This window comes from Carcharhinus amblyrhynchos, chromosome 7 (assembly GCF_965287045.1).
Source record: "Carcharhinus amblyrhynchos chromosome 7, sCarAmb.v2.hapA, whole genome shotgun sequence".
NCBI classification, from domain to species: domain Eukaryota; kingdom Metazoa; phylum Chordata; class Chondrichthyes; order Carcharhiniformes; family Carcharhinidae; genus Carcharhinus; species Carcharhinus amblyrhynchos.
Window position 1 is genome coordinate 45260351 of NC_137330.1, and position 20863 is coordinate 45281213.

Below are 20863 nucleotides of genomic sequence, written 5' to 3' on the forward strand. Positions count from 1 at the left end.
TCAATTTCCTTAGTACACCACGGTTCCCTCGCTCGACCACTTCCTCCCTGCCTGACAGGTGCATATTTATCAAGGACTCGCAGTAGCTGCTCCTTGAATAAGCTCCACATTTCAGATGTCCCCAGCCCCTGCAATTTCCTCCTCCACCCTATGTATCCTAAATCTCGCCTAATAGCCTCATAATTACCTTTCCCCCAGCTATAACTTCTGCCCTTTGGTATACGCCTATCCATGCTGCATCTACCTCAGATACAGCATGGTCCCGGTCTCCAGCAGTTGTCTGACTTTTGGTGACCTGGAAACTGCCGGCCTCTGCCAACTCCTTGTGTGAGTGTAATGTGCCATCGTCACTGTGCACTACAATCAGCTGCGATGAACTAATGCCCATCGTTTTGATAGTACCTGTGCTGGAGCCTTGTTCAGAGAGAGGGTGTGATGCAATTGCAAATGTCAGTGTCTTCTCCTCAAGGGGTTAAAGTGGAGTCCTTAAATTTCTTGACACAGATGGCACACCTGCAGGAGGAAAGCAATATGCCAATATATTCATTCATTACATAGCCAATGTGCATGCCTGCAAGCTGTTGGGACAATAGAGAACTGCATCACAGCATCGTCTTGGTTGGAGGATCAATGGGAAATCTTGCTTTGACATTTCCATTTCAGATGAGGCAGCCTTACAATCTTTACTCTCCCCATCACTATTGCACTCTACTCTTACCTACCCCTGAGACCACAGCACCACTGTGACAGTGGAATAATCTCTGCGGTGGCATTCATGCTCCAGGGCATCCTTCTCATTGTGGATCAGGACCAATAGGTGAACTCCCCATTATCTGTTCCTGTGGGCTGTATTGGACTATGGTTTCTTCTGAAAGCACAGAAGAGAATTCCACAAGAAAAAGGGCCAGTCATTTAAAAATAAGGTGTATAGAAATTTCTTCTTTCAGGGCTGGTGAATCTCTGGAATTCTCTATCCCAAAGGGATAGAGATTCCAGGCTAGATCATTTGAAGCATCCAAAGTGAAGGTGGGAACAGAGGGCTATGGGGAAATGGCACAGAAAAGGGGTCGAGGGTAGCATAGATCAGCCTTGACTGTATTGAATGGCAGGGCAGGCTTGAAGGGCTCGGTGGTCTACAACTTCTATTTCTTGTGTTCTTGTTCATTTGTTCTCCCTCTCCTTGCAGCACCATTCCAGCTTGGCCCACCCTCCTCCGAGACCCGGGTTGTGGGATACATCAGAGTGGCGTACCTCAACATCCAATGCACTCAGGCCAAGTGGCGGACTGCCTAACCTTGACCGATGCAGGCTTCAGTGCTATTGGCACTCTTACACTGCTGAGCATGATGAGAAATGGCTGTCCAACTATACTTTCCACACTATTCCATGCCACCTCTGTATTCATCCCTGCCAACTGCAGAAGATTGTTAAATCCTTTTTGGCACTGTATCCAGGTATGGTATATCACATTGTGCCCAGTGACCTAAGTGGCCATTCCTGCCCATGTTTTCTTAGTAGTACCAGAGATGATCTCCTCTAACAGCGTTCCCAGGTGTTGAAGTAACAGGAAGCAGAGTGCCCACCAGACTTGCCCTCCTACCTTCCGTGCCCACCGGGTGCTGAGGTCATTACTGGACAATGGAATACTTAGTTTAATGGTTGCAGACAGTTTTTCAGCCTTCCCTACAATGCCTGACAGCAGCCAAGGAGCAACCCCCATAGTTTTTAAATTCCCCATTAAGGTCCTATTCGACCCTTGCCCGACATATTCCTGTCCTGCCCTGGGCCATCAGACCAACTGAAAAATGCGCTACATGCTGGGTAGGCCTTACTTGGCCACAGAGCATGGAGTCACCTTCACAACACAATCTCACCCGTGAGAGGATTTTACATCCACAGGTTCACTGACCTTGCACACCTGACAGGCATGAAATTCAGGCTTATGTTTCTTTGTAACTGACAGTTGCGGCTAATCTGCTAAATTTTGTCTGTTTTTAATAAAATGCCTCTCAGGAAGATTATTTATTTCCTAGTGTCACAAGTAGGCTTACATTAACACTGCAATGAAGTTACTGTGAAAATCCCCTAGTCACCACGCTCAGGCACACTAAGGGATAATTTAGTATAGCCAACGCACCTAATCACCACGTCTTTCAGATTGTGAGAAAAAACCAGAGCATCCAGAGGAAACCCATGCAGGCCCGGTTGGGGTGGTGGTGGGGGCAGGGTGGGGGGGGGGGGGGGGTGGTGGTGGTGGTGGTGGGGGTGCAGGGAAATGTACAGAATCCACACAGACATTGACCCAAGCCAGGAGTTGAACCCAGGTCCCTGGCGCTGTGAGACAATCGTGCTAACCACTGTGCTACTGTGCCACCCATAAAATCAAAATGGAGAATGTGGACATTGATCACACTGCCTCTCACATGCAAAGCAAGCACACTATCGTATGAGCTGATTCCTTACAAAAGAAAGGAGCATTTACCAATTTCATATCAAATGAAGTTTATCACAAATTCATATAAAGTTAGAGTCCACTAGGAAGGATACTGGAAGCTTTTATTAAAAGATGAGGAGAGTTGAAATTTATCGTTGCTGGTAGTATAGTGAATTGGATGCCCATCGATATAAATGGTAAAGAAAATCAGATAGAGCTGTTACTCGTCTATTGCCCATTTTACCTCATTTCCAAAAATGTAAAGACAAACAATGCGATAAAAAATTTCATGTATTTCCAAAAAGAAGCGCATGCTTAAATAACTTCATTGAATTATTTGAAGACGTAGCAGAAGAAGAAAGAAAGCACTGACTGTGGTACACTGGGCTTACATTCTGACTGTGGTACACTGGGCTAATATTCTGACTGTGGTACACTGGACTTACATTCTGACTGTGGTGCACTGGGTTGACATTCTGACTGTGATACACTGGGTTTACTTTCTGACTGTGAGACACTGGGTTTACTTTCTGACTGTGGTATACTGGGCTGACATTCTGACTGTTGTACCCTGCACTTACATTCTGACTGTGGTACACTGGATTGACATTCTGACTGTGGTACACTGGGCTGACATTCTGACTGTGGTACACTGGGCTGACATTCTGACTGTGGTACACTGGACTTACATTCTGACTGTGGTACACTGGACTTACATTCTGACTGATACACTGGGCTGACATTCTGACTATGGTACATTGGAGTTACATTCTGATTGTGGTGCACTGGGTTGACATTCTGACTGTGATACACTGGACTTACATTCTGACTGTGGCACACTGGGTTTACTTTCTGACTGGTACACTGGGCTTACATTCTGATTGTGGTACAATGGGCTTACATTCTGACTGTGATACACTGGACTTACATTCTGACTGAGGTACACTGGGTTTACTTTCTGACTGTGGTGCACTGTGTTGGCATTCTGACTGGTACACTGGGTTGACATTCTGACTGTGGTACACTGGGATTATATTCTGACTGTGGTACACTGGACTTACATTCTGACTGTGGTACACTGGGCTTACATTCTGACTGTGGTACACTGGGATTGTATTCTGACTGTGGTACACTGGACTTACATTCTGCCTTTGCTGAGTTGCTATATTTGTTACACCTTTGTACAAAAGTGCACTAATTTCTACTTTTCCTCATGTCCATTCGGGATTTACTGGCACTGCATTGTTGTAAGAATAGATTTGTTCATATCACCAAAATCCATCATTGTTGTTTTATCATGAAAGATATAACATATATAATCTTCTGGAAACTTCATTTAATTAAAAATGACTTTGGCCAGAATTCTCCCATCCCGCCCGCCACTGGAATTTTAGCGGACGGGTTGCGGACAATGTGAAGCCCCATTGACAGTCAGGTGAGAATTTCTGGCTTTTAGACCAGTGCGGCCGGAGAATTCCACCCTTTATCTCAGGGTGAGAATTGGGAGAGGGAAAGCCAAGACAGGTGACTGACTCTCCTGACCTTGACAGAGTATTACCCAGTTTCAATCTGCATGACCTGGTCAGTTCCCACCCAGGGTTAATTTCACCCATCTAATGATAGAATTATTTCTTAAGTTCAGTACACTTTTTGAAATAAAGCCATGCCAAGGAATAAATGACAATGACAATGGTGGGGGGGGGGGGGAGGTGGGAAAGCGGGGTTTTGGGGGGGGGATGGAATCAGGCTCTTGCTTTGAATGATCAGTCATGGTCATAATGAATGGCAGAGCCGTCTCAAAGGGCTGAATGGCCTCCTGCTTCAATTTTCTATGTTTCTACATTGCTATGACATTGAATTGTCAAAACAAACTTTTACATGGAAATAGAGATCAGAATCAATTTCAAGAATTTGGTTAAGGGTGTTAATAAATATTTGGCATGATGGTCCAAATGGCCTTCTTCAGTGCATAAAATGATTCTATGAGAAGTATATTAATAAAAACTTTAAAACATAGCTCTAAAGTTATTTTGATCCAAAACTGACTAAAACTAAGACTTAAGTGTGTATTGGGATTACAATGTTGAAAAAATAGCCAGTATTTATCATTGCCTTTTTTAAATTATCTATCATAGCCACTGTACAGTATGGATACATTATCTCCCTTTGATTGTTATGGACTTATTTAGCTGTTTTTGCCACCTTGTGCAGGCAAGATACAGGGACCTGATTTTAATAAGACCCGTCTGGCTTAAATGTGGTGGTACCTCTTAAATGGCATAGTATCACCTACCAACCTTCAAAATACACTGATGCACCAGCCACTACGTGTTGGAATAGGTCTTCCAAGGGTAGCCAGATGCCCAGTAGTTTGTAGTGGTAGATTCTTTCAGTATGCAGATAAAGATCTTACGGCACAGATAGTGTCCTGGCTGCAATTCTGAGGGACAAATGGTCCCAAATCTTTTATTTCATTTTTACAGGATCCATAAGAATATTGCGGGTGACTGAAACCCCATGACCATTCCCCTTTGCAATTGGTAGCCTTCTCAGGCCTTCCAATTATCCTCCTTGCTTGTCAGCCAGAGTAGTATTTTTCCCACACAGAATTTCTCCACAGGCCAAGTGGTTCGCTGTAATAAGACGCCTATTTAGGAAAAGTAGCAAGCTAGGACTAAGCTAATTAGACTTGAGACTCACAATGACTCAAATGTTCCTGTTGGCTTAACAGACAGATAGCTGTATTGGTCCAATACAGTTTTGTAAAGATGAATAAATGAGGAAGTATTTGTGTAAATTAATAATTCTTACTGCTGCCTCTTCCCATCACTTATTTAGGTGCTGCACTAGGCTGTTGATGTTTCCATGATCATTAGCATTAGTGGAAAAACAGAAAATGCTGGAAAATCTCAGCAGATCTGGCAGCATCTATGGAGAGTGAAAATAGATTTAAAGTTTTGAGTCATATGATTCTTCTTCAGAGCTAAAGGGAGAAAGAAATTGGTTCACTATACTCTGTATAAGAGGGATGGAGTAGCTGGAGCAGGGTAGAAAGTCAGTGATCGGTGAGAGCAACAATCAAATCAAAATACTGCAGATGTTGGAAATCTGAAACAAAAGCAAAAAATACCGATAAACCCAGCAGCAGTGGCAGCATCTGTGAGAGAATAACACAGTTAACATTTTGAGTCATTGACCCATCCACAGAGCCATGATGTGTAGAACACGAGACAGTGGGGACATTGAAAGCAGAAGGTGCTCATGGTTGCGTAAGTGGAGTCATTTGAGTCATTATGACTATTTTTCAGAGCTCTGAAGAAGTTATATGGATTGAAAACATTACATCTGTTTTTCTCTCCAGACATGCTGCCATACCTGCTGAGTTTTTCCAGTGTTTTCTGTAAGAATCAAATGTGTTTCCTGAGTATGATTTTTCATGTTATAGTTTGCATAGCAACACAAAATATTGAAAGCCAACTGGATTCTCCAAGATAGTTGTCAGTTGCTTATCCTGCTCCCATGCAAATGATACGATTACAATGCTTGTTGTGAACTATCACACATATTGAGAGACTGTGTGGAGGGAAATGCAGGCCCGCTTGTTTATTTCAAAATGTCTTGGAAACTCTTTCATTTCACAATGCATGGTAAAACTCCTTCTTGCTTTGCAGCTTGGTTGAAAACTTGCACTAGTTGTTCTCCTAACTTCCACCATTCTTGCATTTCAGAGTGTGCAGCATGACATCAGCAGAAGGCATGTATCCTGTGATCCAGTTTTTAATTTCACATTAGTTTTTATGTGGAGCAAAGCAGAAGCAGCTCTGCTGCTGTGTCTTCAAGATTTCTGTCCATGTATGTCTATCCTCATGTGCCTGATCTTAATAACTGAACCCAAAACCAGTTCACCTAATCCCTTATAGTGATTGGTGCCTTTATATCATTATAAAAACATGACACTATCCTGAAGGTGCTGAATCATCTTAGATTACAAATAGGATTTTCCACGCAACTCATTGCGTGCTTTGCATCAGCAGAGGCGACCTGCCATTCGCTAGTGACGGGATCTTCTGGTCTCATCGTCATCAACAGGGTTTCCTGTTAAATGCACCCTCGCTGCCATGAAACCTGTGGCAGGGTTGCACCATCAGTGGTACCGGAAGATCCCACGGTGTGAACGGCTACAAAGATCCGGCCTACAGTTTAGCAGACAACAGCAATTTACTGATACCTCCTTAACTGATTATTCTCCCTATATAAGGAAGGTGCGGTGTTATAATGATTGTGGTATTGAATTGAAAGTCAGAGGTCATGAGTTTGAATCCCACCATGACAAATTGACAACTTGGATGACAAAAATCTATCATCAGGAAAATAGCTGTGGAAACTCCCAGATTGTCTCAAAAGCCAAAATAGATACAATATTTAATGGAGCTGGTGATGGGCTTGCAAAATGCCAAACGCAATCAGGCAGTTGACAGGCCAGCGGTGGACTTTCTTCGGGATCAAGGACAACGTGGGCAGAAATCCTGCCCCCTGAGAGTGGCCGGACAGAAGCCTTCCACAATCCAGCGAGATCTTGGATTGTGGAAGGACCAAGGCCACAGATGAGTGATGGCGAGAATGGGGTTATAGGGGAGCAGTGTAGGGTAGGGATCAGCTGGAAGGGTGAGAGGGTGACTCTCAGTGATCACCTCCTTCTGATGTGATATCCCTTTATCATTCACTGAGTACTCCCATGGCCACTCCTCTACCCTAGCGAAGCAGCAAAGTTGGAAAACAAGTCCACACAGGTTACTTATTATGCTACCCTAATGATGAATTCCTCCATGCACCGCCTGATTACTAGCAGTAACAGTAGGATGAAGTTCTTAAGCAGGAATTAATTATCCACATAGAGACCTTAGTTGGTGGCAGAGCAGGAAGAGGACATGTCCCTACCCATCACCTTCTGGTCTGACTGAATGCTCACTGCACCACCAAACTCGCCACAAAGGAGGACAGTAAATTATGCCATAGGTTACTAATGCTTCTCTGGAAAGAAACTTGTGTATGTACCTAGTCTGGCGTACTTTAGTCCTACATTATATCATTTTGTCCTGATGCTTCTGAAGTGACCCAGCAAGCCATTCAGTTATTAAACATTCACTCAACAATGCAAACTTTATTTATAAACCATCTTTAACAAATTGAGATTTTCTAATCCACTTCATAGATTTTATCAAACAAAATTTGACAGAGCCATCTAAGAACATAAGAACATAAGAAATAGGAGCAGGAGTAGGCCATCTAGCCCTTCGAGCCTGCCCCGCCATTCAATAAGATCATGGCTGATCTGTTGTGGCTCAGTTCCACTTTCCCGCCCTCTCCCCATAACCCTTAATCCCCTCTCTTATCAAGAACCCATCAACCCGCTTCTTAAAAATATTTAGCGAGGCAGCCTCCACCACTTCAACGGGCAGAGAATTCCAGAGATTCACCACCCTTTGAGTGAAGAAGTTCCTCCTCAACTCCGTTCTAAACCGCCTCCCCTTTATCTTGAGGCTGTGCCCCCTAGTCCTACTGTCTTTTTTGAGCGGGAAGAGTCTCTCCACCTCTATCCTATCCATCCCATTCATCATCTTATACGTCTCAATGAGATCTAAAGAGATATTAGGAGAGATCATCCAAAGTTTAGTCAAGGTGGTATGTTTTAGGGAGCATCATAATAAAGAGGAAAGCAAGCTAGCAATGTAGAGATATTGAGGGAGGAAATCCCAGAGTATAGCACCTTGACAACTGAAATGATTCAAATTGGGAAGCTTAATCAGGAACTGTTGTAAGCAGGAAGCAGAGGAAAAAAGACTACTAATAAATTCTTAGGGTGATGAGCACTAATATCACATTGCCAACTTCAACATCATCAGAGAAAAAATAGTGAATATTAACATTCAATATAACAGCAAGAGAGATGGTGGCATCATGTGAGATAGCACAAATATTGCCTCAACAGTTTTTAGGTGAACCTCAAATGAATTATCTTCCTGCTTTTGGGGGATCTTGATTCTCACTAACCTTATCATTAATTCAACATACCTGGAAAGCATCGTGCAAAGCAGTTTTGAAATGAGCAGTATGGACAGTTCCATTAATTCCAGGACCCCATGCTAAGGGAAAAAACAAATCAGGGTTTTCAGTCTGCATTATTCTTGTCATAGTGGCACCATGGTTAGCACTGATATTTCACTGAGCCAAGGACTTGGCTTCAATTCTGGCCTTGGGTGGCTGTCTGTGTGGAGTTTGCACATTCCTCCCGTGTCTGGTTTCCTCCAGGTGTTCCAGTTTCTTCTCACGCTCCAAAGATGTGTAGATTAGATGGATTAATGATAAATGTGTGAGATTATGGGGAGAGGGTGGGGTGGTGCACACCTGCTGGGCTGAATGGGCTCCTTCTGCTCTGTAGCAATTGTATGAATTCTATGAAGTGGAAATCCACATAAAAACTAGTGCACATACTGGGCAATCAGCCCAGGTTCCCAACTGTCAGGTCCTGGTGCAACCATCAATGTGGCTCCTCTGCAGCCCACACTGCTGGAATTTCTAGGTGTGAGCATAAGTGAGCTCCACAGACATTGTGCTGCAATTGTGGCCTCAATATCAGTGAACTTCTTAGTGTCTCTATTGTTGGGACAAGAAGCTCCAGGTTCATATGTTTTTAGATGATATGACTGATGTTCAGCATTGACATGAGAAATGCAGGAGGAGGGTGGAGAGTATTCAAGAATAAATTTTTGGAGCATCCCTATGAAGAGAAGCCATTACAGCCAATCCTTTGGCTACTACTGGAAGGGAACCAGGAAATTACAGCAGGTACTCAGCTGGATGATAGAGGGGAGGGTTCAAGGACGATGGGGACATCAGCTCCATGCAACTAATAAATACAGTACATCCCACTTCAGTGTTATGAAACTCAAAAAACTTACCTTATGTTGAGCTGATGAGTCAGAAGTCAGAAATTGAGATTTGGAGGCCAGGGACTCTAGTTTCCAGTGGACAATGAGACCTCTGCACATGCGCCAGCCAGGAAATGGTCACACATGCAGCTTGTTAATTTTCATGTCTTTGGGCTGAAAAGAGGTTTTGTGCACAGGTGCAGAAGGAAAGCAAGGAAAAAGTAGTGAAACGGTGTGAAACAGCAGGTCAGGTAATTTGAACCAGAATGCCATTTGAGAGGTGTCCCAACGAGCAGGACATGAGAAAGGGGACAGGGAGAAGGTCCCAAACTAAAGAGAAGATCCCAAACCAGAGTACATCAGAAAGAGGTTCTAGAAATTATGTTGAAAGGGGCTGAGAAATAAGTTCCAAATTAAAGGCAGAGCTGTAGGGAGCACACTTGAAACAAAGAGGCTTGACAGAAAGACCTGATGTTTTGAAGAGGCAGTTGAAAATTGGCAACTTATTACTGCAGGATTTTTGGAGCAATGATGTTCTGGCCACACCTGAGGAGCTGGAATGGCATTTGGAAGATGAAGCTTGTGTGTACTCAGAATTTAGCAGAAAGGAAGCTCAGAATGTGAGATTGAAACTCTGGTGGTGGATCCTTGTTGAATCCATCTGAGTGAGAATGAATTCCAAAGCAAGTTCTTTGAATGTGGAGATTGGAAACTCCCTTGTGAAAGCAAGACCACATGACTTACAGTGTGGCAAGCATCTGGATGGGTTGTCAAGAAATCCATAGAATCTGCAATGATCACATTGGACATTTAGTTTGGAGTGTGGTGTGTCTGACCCCAGTTTATCACTTAACTTAAATGCTTAACCATGCTTACCCTGAATATTAGAGAATAAGATAGACATGGTAAATTGTTTTATCTTTCTGAATTTATATGTTTCTGTGAAGATAGAGCTGGAGTGAAGGAATAGTGAATGTTTGAATCATCTTATTGGGTTTGTATAAGATCTTTCCAATCTTTCTCTCTGTTGTAATGTGTTTTTTCTTGTTTGTTAAATGTTTTATTATTTGTGATAAAAGCTCATCAGAAGAATCCTGTGGATCTGTACAGTAGAATTGTTCCACAATTTTTTAAAAAAATATTGAGATCTATCAAGCCAGATTCCCCTCTGGGATCTGACTTGTTCAATATTAACATCAGCTAGGATTGTAACAAAATAAACAATGCATTAATGATATTGTGAAAGTTTTATTGGTAAAACAATGTCGTAGTTGTGATATATTCCAATATCATCTTGTTATTTAAGTGAGTTCAAGTCCCACTCCTGGACTTGAGCACAAAAATCAAGCCTGACGCTCCAATGCTGTACTGAAGGAGCAGTAAGAAGTCTCATAACATCAGGTTGAAGTCCAATAGGTTTATTTAGTAGCACGAGCTTTCAGAGCAATGCTCCTTCATCAGGTGATAAAAGAGCAGTGCTCCAAAAGCTCATGATTCTAAATAAACCTGTTGGACTTTAACCTGGTGTTGTGAGACTGTCACTGTGCCCACCACCACAGTCCAATGCTAGCATCTCCATGTCACCTACTGAGGGAATGCTGCAATATTGGAGGTGTTGTCTTTCAGATTGCAAATGTGATGTTAAAGTATGGCCCTGTCTGCCTGTGGGGTCACATCAAAGATCCCATGGCATTACTGTAATGAAGAACATGGTAGCTTAACTTTGATGTCCTGGCCAATCATTATCCCCATTATCCATACCAGATTTTCTGGTTGTTATCACATTGGTGTTTGTGGGATCTTGCTGCACACAATTTGATTGCCAATTTCTCTATCTTTTAATGGCGGCTACACTTCAAAATAATTTTTTGGCTTGAAATTGCTTTGGGATGTGTTGGGCTGCTATATAAATAACTTACTTTTATTGTCTAGAATCACACAGTAGCAGCCGATTTCTTGTCAAATCATCGCTGGTCATGACTCGCCACCGCAAAAAAAACTTGCCCAAAAGAACAAGTGGCTCCTCCCCCCGCCTCCGCAAACTCCACCTATATTCATTCGAGGTAAAGTATGTCCACAGGCACGATCAGATCTGGAGTTAAAATTATATTGATAGGCTGCGTGAGTTTCGCTCTGAGTTGAATGATGTCACCTTAGTCCGTCCGTGCGAAACTGGTTCCAACCAATTTCAGCTTGCCGGGGTCATATATACATATATATATCAGTTTCGAATCAACCGTAGGCCATCGGTACTTTCCTCGTTTGAGAAGAAGATTCGATTGTCAGTACGCTGACAAAGAAAAACTATTTCTACTGCAAATTATAGTCATTCTGGAACAAAATCTGAGCTCCCTTTGTCCCAGTTGCTTGAAAAAAAATTCCAGGTTTCAACCTTTGGACTTTCCGATAACTTTTGCAACTGCAATGAACTTCATAAACAGATTGGCTCAGCTTTAGTGACTATATAAGTACTGTGCCAGGACGCAGCTTAGTCATTTCAGCAGCAGATTGGAGCCCAACTCAACATGGGCTTCAGGAAGCTTGGTTTCCTGCTGCTCTTTGGCAGTTGTGTTTTTGCACGTAAGTTTTCGATCATGTTCACCATAGTAGATCAGGGTCTATTAAATTCGGTGTAAAATACAATATAATATTCAGTATGGTGTTTTACATGCTGTGCGCTGTAGCGTGTTTGAAATTATTAATTTATGTGACAGTTACATTTTTGTAACCTACCTTCGTGACTTCCTGCGCAATCCGCGTACCTTCCGAATCGAAGTTGTAAAAATTCGTTTAGATTGATTTGACAAAAAACACTCATACAACTTTAGTAACAATGCAGAAGCTTTTTTTTTATTTTAAAAACAATATTCGACCTCTACCCACCTAATTAACCCCAAATTTGCTTGAAATGTGTTTAAAAACTGGGTCACATGAAGTTTTTCTCCTCCTTGACTTTATAAATATTTAACTTTTTACATCAGAATGCAGTGTCTTCACAAATGAAAAGACAAAGCATTCAGAGGGTGATTTGTGAGATGTCTCAAAGGGCAGTGGCGGAGAACCGAGAAAGGAGAGATGCGCTGTTCAGTTCGGTTGTATTTGTTAAAACAAAATCTGCACGTAAAATGTTTCTTCACTTTTTCAGAAGACCGATCTGAAGGCAGGGAGCCCACACTCTGTTCAAGTAAGTCACAATGTATTAACCACTTAACAGTTGAAAATAACCTGAACACAGTTATTAATAAATGTTTCAGACCACTGAAATCAGAGGAGATCAAATCGCACGTTGGGTACTTGGCATCAACTCATACCCAAACCCCGCAATTTCATGATTTGGACAGGACAGATTGTGATTCTGATTTGCACAGATTGTGATTCTGAGGCGATATCATACCAATCAGGAGAGTATGGGGCAATTCTGGAATTTGGAGTCGGGGATTCGGAGGACAAAAAAAATAACGTGGGGAGACGCAACTTTCCTGCCTGCTGGTGACTGCCGCATATGAAGATGTGTATGGCCCAACAAATTCTGTCAAGAATTTTGTTTGTGAGAGCTTGGAGTTTTGCTTGGCTGCAGAAAGAGGCCAATTCTTCCCATTCTCAGCGCTCGGCTGGTGGAATAGCGCCGTCCGGTGGTGCATCGGAATGGTGCAGCTTCCCCCCCACCCCACCCCCGCCCCCCCCCCCCCCCAATCCGGACCATCCTGAAGCGACACATTTTGTCAATGGGCAACAGGGTCGGATTGATCAACGTGATAATATAAACCTTAGGGGTGGGGATTGCTGGAGATGTCGGTTTTTCCGGCCTAATAATTACAACATGTACTTACTTTGCCCAATGTAGGACGAACAAGCCGCTTCAAAAATCTTAAGACGTATTTTTACAACTATGAAGCTGAAACCTCCAATGGAATGGGTGGGTCAAACTCGGTATCCGGTGTCCAGATCTCTTGCGCTGTAAGTTGAACGTTGTTGTCGACGTTTTCCTACGTACAGAAATGCAACATTTAGATCCAGAGCTCACTCAGAGACATTTGAAGAACTCCCAATCATCTTTATATATTTCCAAATGGCGAGTCGGGTGGAAAGATCTCATTCGTAATGACACAGTCTATTTTGTACCTACAATTTAACTTTGGGTGCCTTCAATATGTTTCGCTTACTCAAATATAGTTAACATCGTGATATGCTTCAACCTAAATAACGTAAAAGGTGCAATTTCTTTGCCAAATGCAATTGAACGAAAGAGTTTTACAAGTTTCTGATTATAGCTCAATAAGTGTAAAATATCTATAAATATGGTGTTATAAATGATTTAAATAACAGATAATATACATGATTTTAAAATATTTTTTCATGTATCAGCTAGTCACAGGAGTTTTTAATTTGTGCATTGTTTAGAAACGTTAACTGAAATTGAAAAGACAGTTGAAACTATTAGTTTAGTATTGCTTCTTTTCAACAGGTGAAAATTGAAGTTCCTCAGTACTGTTCCTACAGCATGCAGATAAATGCGTGCACCCTGAAGGAAGTGAACAGCGTGAGTGACGATGGCAAGCCTATGTTCGCGCTTTCCAAGGATACTGAAGAATTTCAGCAAGCTATGTCCAAGTGAGGAACATTAGCATTTCTGAATCTTGATACGTGAATTCCAGTGGGGCTTCTCATGTCACCCGCGATAGCATTGGCTGAACAGTCCCAGACTGGTAAAATGGTTTAAATACCGTACCGGGCGCAGGCGGCTGCAGTACTTCTTCTGAAATAATGTCAGACGAGCAGCGGAACTCAGAAACACAACCAGTTTTCTTCCATTGTCTGTTAAAAGACACAATGTTGTAAATAACTGCTTGCCTTTCAGGCAGCTTAATGGTTTACACATAAGACATTCCTCAGTTCTTAAATTAGTTAATATCACATTGAAAAAAATAAGACAGTCAAGCTTCTTCACCGTATGCTTCTGATAGATTTTGTCCAGTACTCCTTGTGACTTGTGAATAGTACTTAGTTTGCAATTTAATTACTTTAATAGGATTTTAAATTACATTAATAGGATTGTATTACATTGGACCAGTCAGTGGCCCATTTAATATTTGGGGCCGACAGCTGCTTAGTCTGTAACAGTCATTGATGCATTTTGAGGAGAGCACATTAGCTCTTCCTTAACTTTGCAACTTCCAATTTCAAAGTCTCTTAAACAGCTGTTAATCTCTCACTAAGAGAGGACCCATATCCATAACTGGATAAAACTAATTCAACTCAATTTCAGACATCTTTTAGGTATACTTTGGTTGTGGCTTGTTGGTCCTCAATACCTGGCCTGAACTGTACTCATTTGACACATCTAGATTTCACAAAAAGAATTTGCCAATCCTGTGATAAATCAAGAAACAAAATTGGATGTTTAAATAGGGGACATTACAGTCTTTCTGGATAGATGAACAAAGATGGATCCAGTGACACTCCTCATCAGTTACAATCTTGAGCTATGGAAAATGTCAAGGAAATGGGATTGGATTAAACAACCTGTTTGAAGAGCCAATACTGGCAAGTTTGCATTGGACCAATTAATTTACAATACTTCTAAATTCTATGAAATCTTTTTTCCTGTAGGTATGAACTGAAATTCACAACTAATGGACACTTGGGTGTCAATCTGTACCCAAATAAAAATGAAAAAACCAACATTCTCAACATCAAAAGAGGAATCATTTCTGCCCTTCTGGTGCCAATGGAGTCTAATGAAGATGTACAGACACTTGACATAGTAAGGTTTTTTTTAAAATTAGTTTATCACTGTTCTAGTGCTTTTACTAAAAAATCCAAATGGATGCTTATGTTTTAAATGTCCATTCTACTGCAGAGTTTCTACAGTAAAATTACTTGGCCCAAACTGCAATTTTTCATAATTTCCAAGAACGTTATTAGCTGTCTCTATACCTTGGTGTAGTTTTCTGCCTGGAACTGAAACTGATCAATTTTGCAATTTAAATTGAAGAAAATAATGTATTTTTCCATTGGGTTAATTCCTAAAAAAATGTGCAAAATGGAATCAGTTTTGTTAGGTTCATTTGAATGTAAATTCTCTAGGTTGATTAAAACAAAAAATTAGAACATTTCCGAAACAGTATTACCTTCATGATATTAGTGAAAAATGTACATTAGTTCAAAAAATCTTTGAATGCTACTCATTAACTTCCCCAAAGTACAGGGCAAACTAAGAAACAGGTAAAGGGAAAGGGCCAGATCAATAATTTTGATTGTGGATGTTGATTTCAAGATGGCTTGGCATTAGCATCATTTTTTTTCTTTTGAGGAAATTAAAAACAAATATTTATTAAAAATGCAATTTTTTCTTTCCTTTGTGACTCAGGCTACTGTGTATGGTAACTGCACAAGTGAAGTCACAGTGGACAACAGGGTGAATGACGCAGCTACTCAAATGACAATCAAAAGAGATCTTACTGCCTGTAATAGATTCACACCTATTACTGACTACAGAAGTCCTTTGGCACTAGTTACAGGATTGGTAAGAAAACAATAATACCTACTGAAGTGTGAATATTGTTAAGACATCTTTTTATTGCAAATTCAAGTTTGATTATGTGATGTTTCTTTCTTAAAACCTTTTTCTTTATATACTTAGCACATTCCCATGGCATCTTTGCTGAGCAGCAGTCAATCTTGCAGTTATTCCCTTGATGCAAAGAAGCATGTAACAGAAGCCATTTGCAATGAAAAGCACAGTTTGCTGTCTCTTACTCAAACGTAAGTTGCTTCACCTAAAGTACCACTTAAAACTGCTGGATGACAAATCTACATCTTCACATTTTCTTGTAATAGATTTAAAATTATATTTTGGCACAATAGAGCAAGAAAATATAAGAATACCTGCTCTGACATTTTAAAATATGTATTTAGGTTAATAATTTGTGTTTTAAAGAGTTTAGGTTGTTTTTTAATTTTGCTTGTTTAGTAAATTTTGGGCTGTCTTGTTTGATGCTGTTATGCATGTTACTATATACCTTTTTAGCACTCTTAATATGTTTCCAAAATTGGCATTTTAATGAAAATCTGCTAAATGAAAATCACTTACCCATTAGAAAACATATAGTAAGAGTGAGTTACGTTCCTGATCTGTAAATTTTACGTTAAAAACCTATTGGCTGCCTTGAATCTAAATGATCCAAAAATCTTCATGTTCATTCTTAAACACTAAAGAACTCTTAATAACTTACTAACTTTTGATAAACTTAGTAACTGTTACAACTTACTATCTGTTTGTTTACCACCTCTCCCGATTTGCAACTTCCCTCCCTCACCCTCCAGTTCACCTGCTTACTGCTTCCCTCTCTTATTCTCCTGATTTGCCACCTCCCCTGAGTTACCATCTATCCCAGTCTCCACTTCCCTCCCTGTCCTCCCTCTCTTCCCTCTGATATTGACGATCCTGCTCACTACTTTGATCTGCCTCTCCCTCTTGTTCATCTCTTCCCTCTCCCAAGCCCTCATATTAAAACACATTTTAAACTGAAACACCTGTACATTTTACAATATTTGTCAAACTGGTAACCTTCAGAGAAAAAAGATTCTTGAAAATTCTTCTTTGAGAACCGTTGGTAAATGTATTTATTTTGCTGAATACACATTCAGTATGGCAATTTAAGAAAAATAAACCATTTGTGCTTTAGCTCTTGCAATGATCTTTGGCACGTTCACTGATAATCATTACTTCCTGCATGTATCCTCCATTTTATTCCATACGCTATAAACAATTTGTGCATATAAGTTCACAGGTAAACTAACCAATTAGTTAAAGAAAGACATTTTTTTCAATCTTCCAATTTGATTAACGCTTCCACTATGAAAAACAGTCAGATGCCAGGAGGCATTTTTAAGTTACCTCTGTCTGCTATAACAGTTGTCCATTTCAATCTTTGAAGTAAGTATGGTAAAGATAGAACATCTGTGAGGCCTCAGACTACTTAAGTTGTGTATTTGGCTTGTTCTGCCCACTTCCTTACCAGTGGAAATTGCCAAAAAGCTTCTGCCTGTTACTTTTTTTTATTAATTCTTGGAAATAAGAACAATTTTTATTGCAGTTATTGTTTCAGAAATGCAGCAATGGGACATGGAATCATGTTATAACAGCACTTCTCCATTATCCTCTCTATAAGTCCATGGCATTTCACGTACCAGTATCAGAGTGCCAGATACATTTTGATGTTACCAGAGAACTGCCTGCCTCTCTGTTAATAACAAAATTTTTTTTTAAGATCTTACAGCGACAGGCGGTCTCCTGGGCAATAGGAGAAGCTTTCTAAAAATGTTAGAATTAACTTTAGGCCTCCAACCTTGCCGAAGTGCATGTTAAATGTTATGTAATTTGAATCATAAAACTGCATTTTATCAATGGAATCATAATAAAGTACTTATAATAGTGATTTTTTTTTCCTTGTTAGAAATCAAAATGGAGCTGAGTCACAAGTAAAGCAGACACTTAAACTTGAAAATTTCAGTCCATCTAATATCAGATACTTTGCTAGTGGTAAGATATTGATCTTAAACTCTGAATGTTTTATGGCTATAGAAACAAAAAAAAACTGGAAAAGCTCAGTTAGCCTGGCAGCATCAACTCTGTAGAAGTCATACCAATTCAAAAGGTAATTCTGTTTCTCTCTCCACAGATGCTGCCAGACTTGCTGAGTCTTTCCAGTATTTCTTCTTATTTCAGATTTCCAGCACTTGCAGTATTTTGTTTTTTCTTACTGTTTCTTAGATTTTGTTTACAGTATTTTTTCATCTTGGTTTTACGCATTGAAATATTTTCAAGTTATATATGTATTGGGAGATAAGGGTGGGATTTTCTGGCCACGCTCGCCCCAAGACTGGAAAATCCTGCCCAAGGTCAATGGATCTTTGCATGGTCCTGTTCCTACAATTCCATGGCAGACGGGATGGGAAAATCCTGCCCAAAGTCTCTAGCTTGTCATTTTACATTTCTTTTAAAATCTGTAGAATACTGTATGATTTAGAATATGGTCATTTAAGTATTTGTGTATTGATATGAAGGGTAGAGATAATTTTATGACTTTGCATTTTCAATTGGGTACCTTGTATTAGGAATTTTGGTGTATTTTCATTAATGAATGGATAAGAATGGGGAATAAAATGCCATCTTTTGGATGAAATATTAAACTGATGTCCCATTTTCCTGTTTGGGCAGATGTAAAAGATTCATTGTACGAATTCAAAGAGGAGTGGGAGAATTTCTTGCAACTTTATAAGACCCTTGTCAGACCCCACTTGGAGTACTATGTGCAGTTCTGGTTGCCTCACTACAAGAAGTATATGGAAGCTATTGAAAGGGTGCAGAGGAGTTTTACAAGGATGTTGCCTGGATTGTGTGGCATGCCTTATGAGGATAGGTTGAGGGAGCTAGGTCTTTTCTCCCTGGAGAGATGAAGGATGAGAGGTGACCTGATAAAGGTTTATAAGATGTTGAGAGGTATAGATAGGGTGAAGTCTCAGAGGCTATTTCTCAGGGCTGAAATGGTCGCTACAGGAGGACACAGGTTTAAGGTGCTGGGGAGTAGGTACAGAGGAGATGTCAGGGATAAGTTTTTCACTCAGAGGGTGGTGGGTGAGTGGAAACGGCTGCCATCAGTGATGGTGGAGGCGAACCCGTTGGGGTCTTTTAAGAGACTTCTGGATGAGTACATGAGATTTAATGGGATTGAGGGTTATAGATAGGCCTGGTAGGTAGGGATATGATCAGTGCAACTTGTGGGCCAAAGGGCCTGTTTGTGCTGTAGTGTTCTATGTTCTATGTTCTCTGGTGTCCTAGCTAATGTTTATTCCTCAATCAATATCAGAAAACAATATTATCCAGTCATTATCACACTACAGTTAGTGGGAGTTTGACCTGAGCAAATTGGCTGCTGTGTTACCTACATTACAATAGCTTAAAGTTTAAAGAGGCTTACACTAACACTGCAGTGGAGTTGCTGTGCAATAGGGACCACAGTTTAAAGATAGTTTGTTAGTTGAATAGTGCTCTGAGATAGCCGATGTTCATCAAAGGTGCTATATAAATGCAAGTTTAGTTTTCTTTTTTAGAATACATTCCATCCAACCTTCTAGCCTGTGACTTCTCTGGAAAGGAAAATCAAGTGGTCTACATCATGGAAAGCTAATCAATGTTTTTGGCTTTACTTTATGATCAGTAAAACCTGGGGAAGGATAGCAGGTCAGAAATTTTCCTCAGGGTATCCAGATTGTGCAAAAGTACTTCTCCAGACCCACAAAGAAATATGCTGCTCTGAGATTCCCTGTTTCCCACTCAGAATTGTTTGAAATATTCTCCGACCACTTCTCCATTCCTCTGTGGGTGGGTTAACTCTAAACCTCGCAATTCACAATTGTGACCTCCCTAAAAGATAGGCAATTGCCTCATTGGAGCTGTTTTGAGTGTGCAGTTGGATAACAAGGAATTAAAAATAAAATAAGCTGTGCTGATTAAACACCTAAACCTCAGTTAAGTAGCAAGACCCATTAGCTTTACAGATGGCCCTTGTCTGATTAGTGGTCAAGGACAAGACCATATGGTTGTGTTGGGGATGCCTCGGGTGTTCTTACTAACAGGTTCAATGTTCATGCTATCTGTATGGATGAGGGCAAGGTCTACAGGATAAATAAGCAAAGTGACATGGCACCATGGTTCAGGAAGCCATTCAAATGGGGAGAGTGAAAAGCAATGAAGTGATGGTAAAAGAGTGTATTGTTAGGGAAATGGATATTGCTCTCTGAAGTTGCGACTGGGATTTCTGAAGGTTGTTTTGCCTGTCTAGTACCAAAGTTATCAAAGTTACCAAAGAGAGATATTATCTCTCAGCCTGAGAAGAATTTGAAGTAGGAGAGGAGGATCCATTTAAAGTCATGAGGTGGGATTATATGGTCTTGCTCGTCCCGAAATTGCAAAATTCTGCCAGAGGTCAACAGGCCTTCCCATTATTCACCCTTGCCTGCTCTGATTCCTGTGGTGGGCAGTGGGGTGAAGGTTTGGCCATAGAGATTTGCAACACAGAAAGAGGCCCTTTGGCCTATCATATCTGCACCGTAGTTCATGTAAGAACCAATGATACAAATAAAATCATGAATGAGGTTCTGAGAGAACTTGAAAAGCTGGGATAAAAATTAAAACAAAGAACTTCTCTGATTATCCCCTGAGCCAGTGGAAATTACCATTGAGAATAAAAGAAATGCTAATTTAGCCAGTGGCCCCCACATCCTCTGAATGAAGTTAAAAAAAATGCTTCAGACTTAGTGAGACTCCGAGTGAAAATTTGGAAGATACGAGAGTTGTTAGCAGTGTATTGGGAGCCTCATGGTGTTGAGTTGAGGTGGAGGCTTCAGTTGTTGAGAAGGGGGCTTTTGCTCTTCTGGAGGTTGGGGGAGGAAATGAGAGGAATCAAGCACAGGGTAAATTGATGAAAAGACAGGG

General features: G+C 40.8%; 1 protein-coding gene across 1 annotated transcript in view; it reads left to right on the forward strand.

The window, feature by feature from the left end:
• The first annotated feature begins 11888 nt into the window (after window positions 1-11888).
• Window positions 11889-20863, forward strand: part of apoba (apolipoprotein Ba) — a 70053-nt gene continuing 61078 nt past the window's right edge. The window contains exons 1-7 of the mRNA XM_080193420.1: window positions 11889-11943; window positions 13208-13320; window positions 13829-13974; window positions 14974-15127; window positions 15734-15889; window positions 16007-16128; window positions 17823-17908. Coding sequence (XP_080049546.1) covers window positions 11889-11943; window positions 13208-13320; window positions 13829-13974; window positions 14974-15127; window positions 15734-15889; window positions 16007-16128; window positions 17823-17908 — 832 coding nt within the window. The remainder of the gene's footprint in view (window positions 11944-13207; window positions 13321-13828; window positions 13975-14973; window positions 15128-15733; window positions 15890-16006; window positions 16129-17822; window positions 17909-20863) is intronic.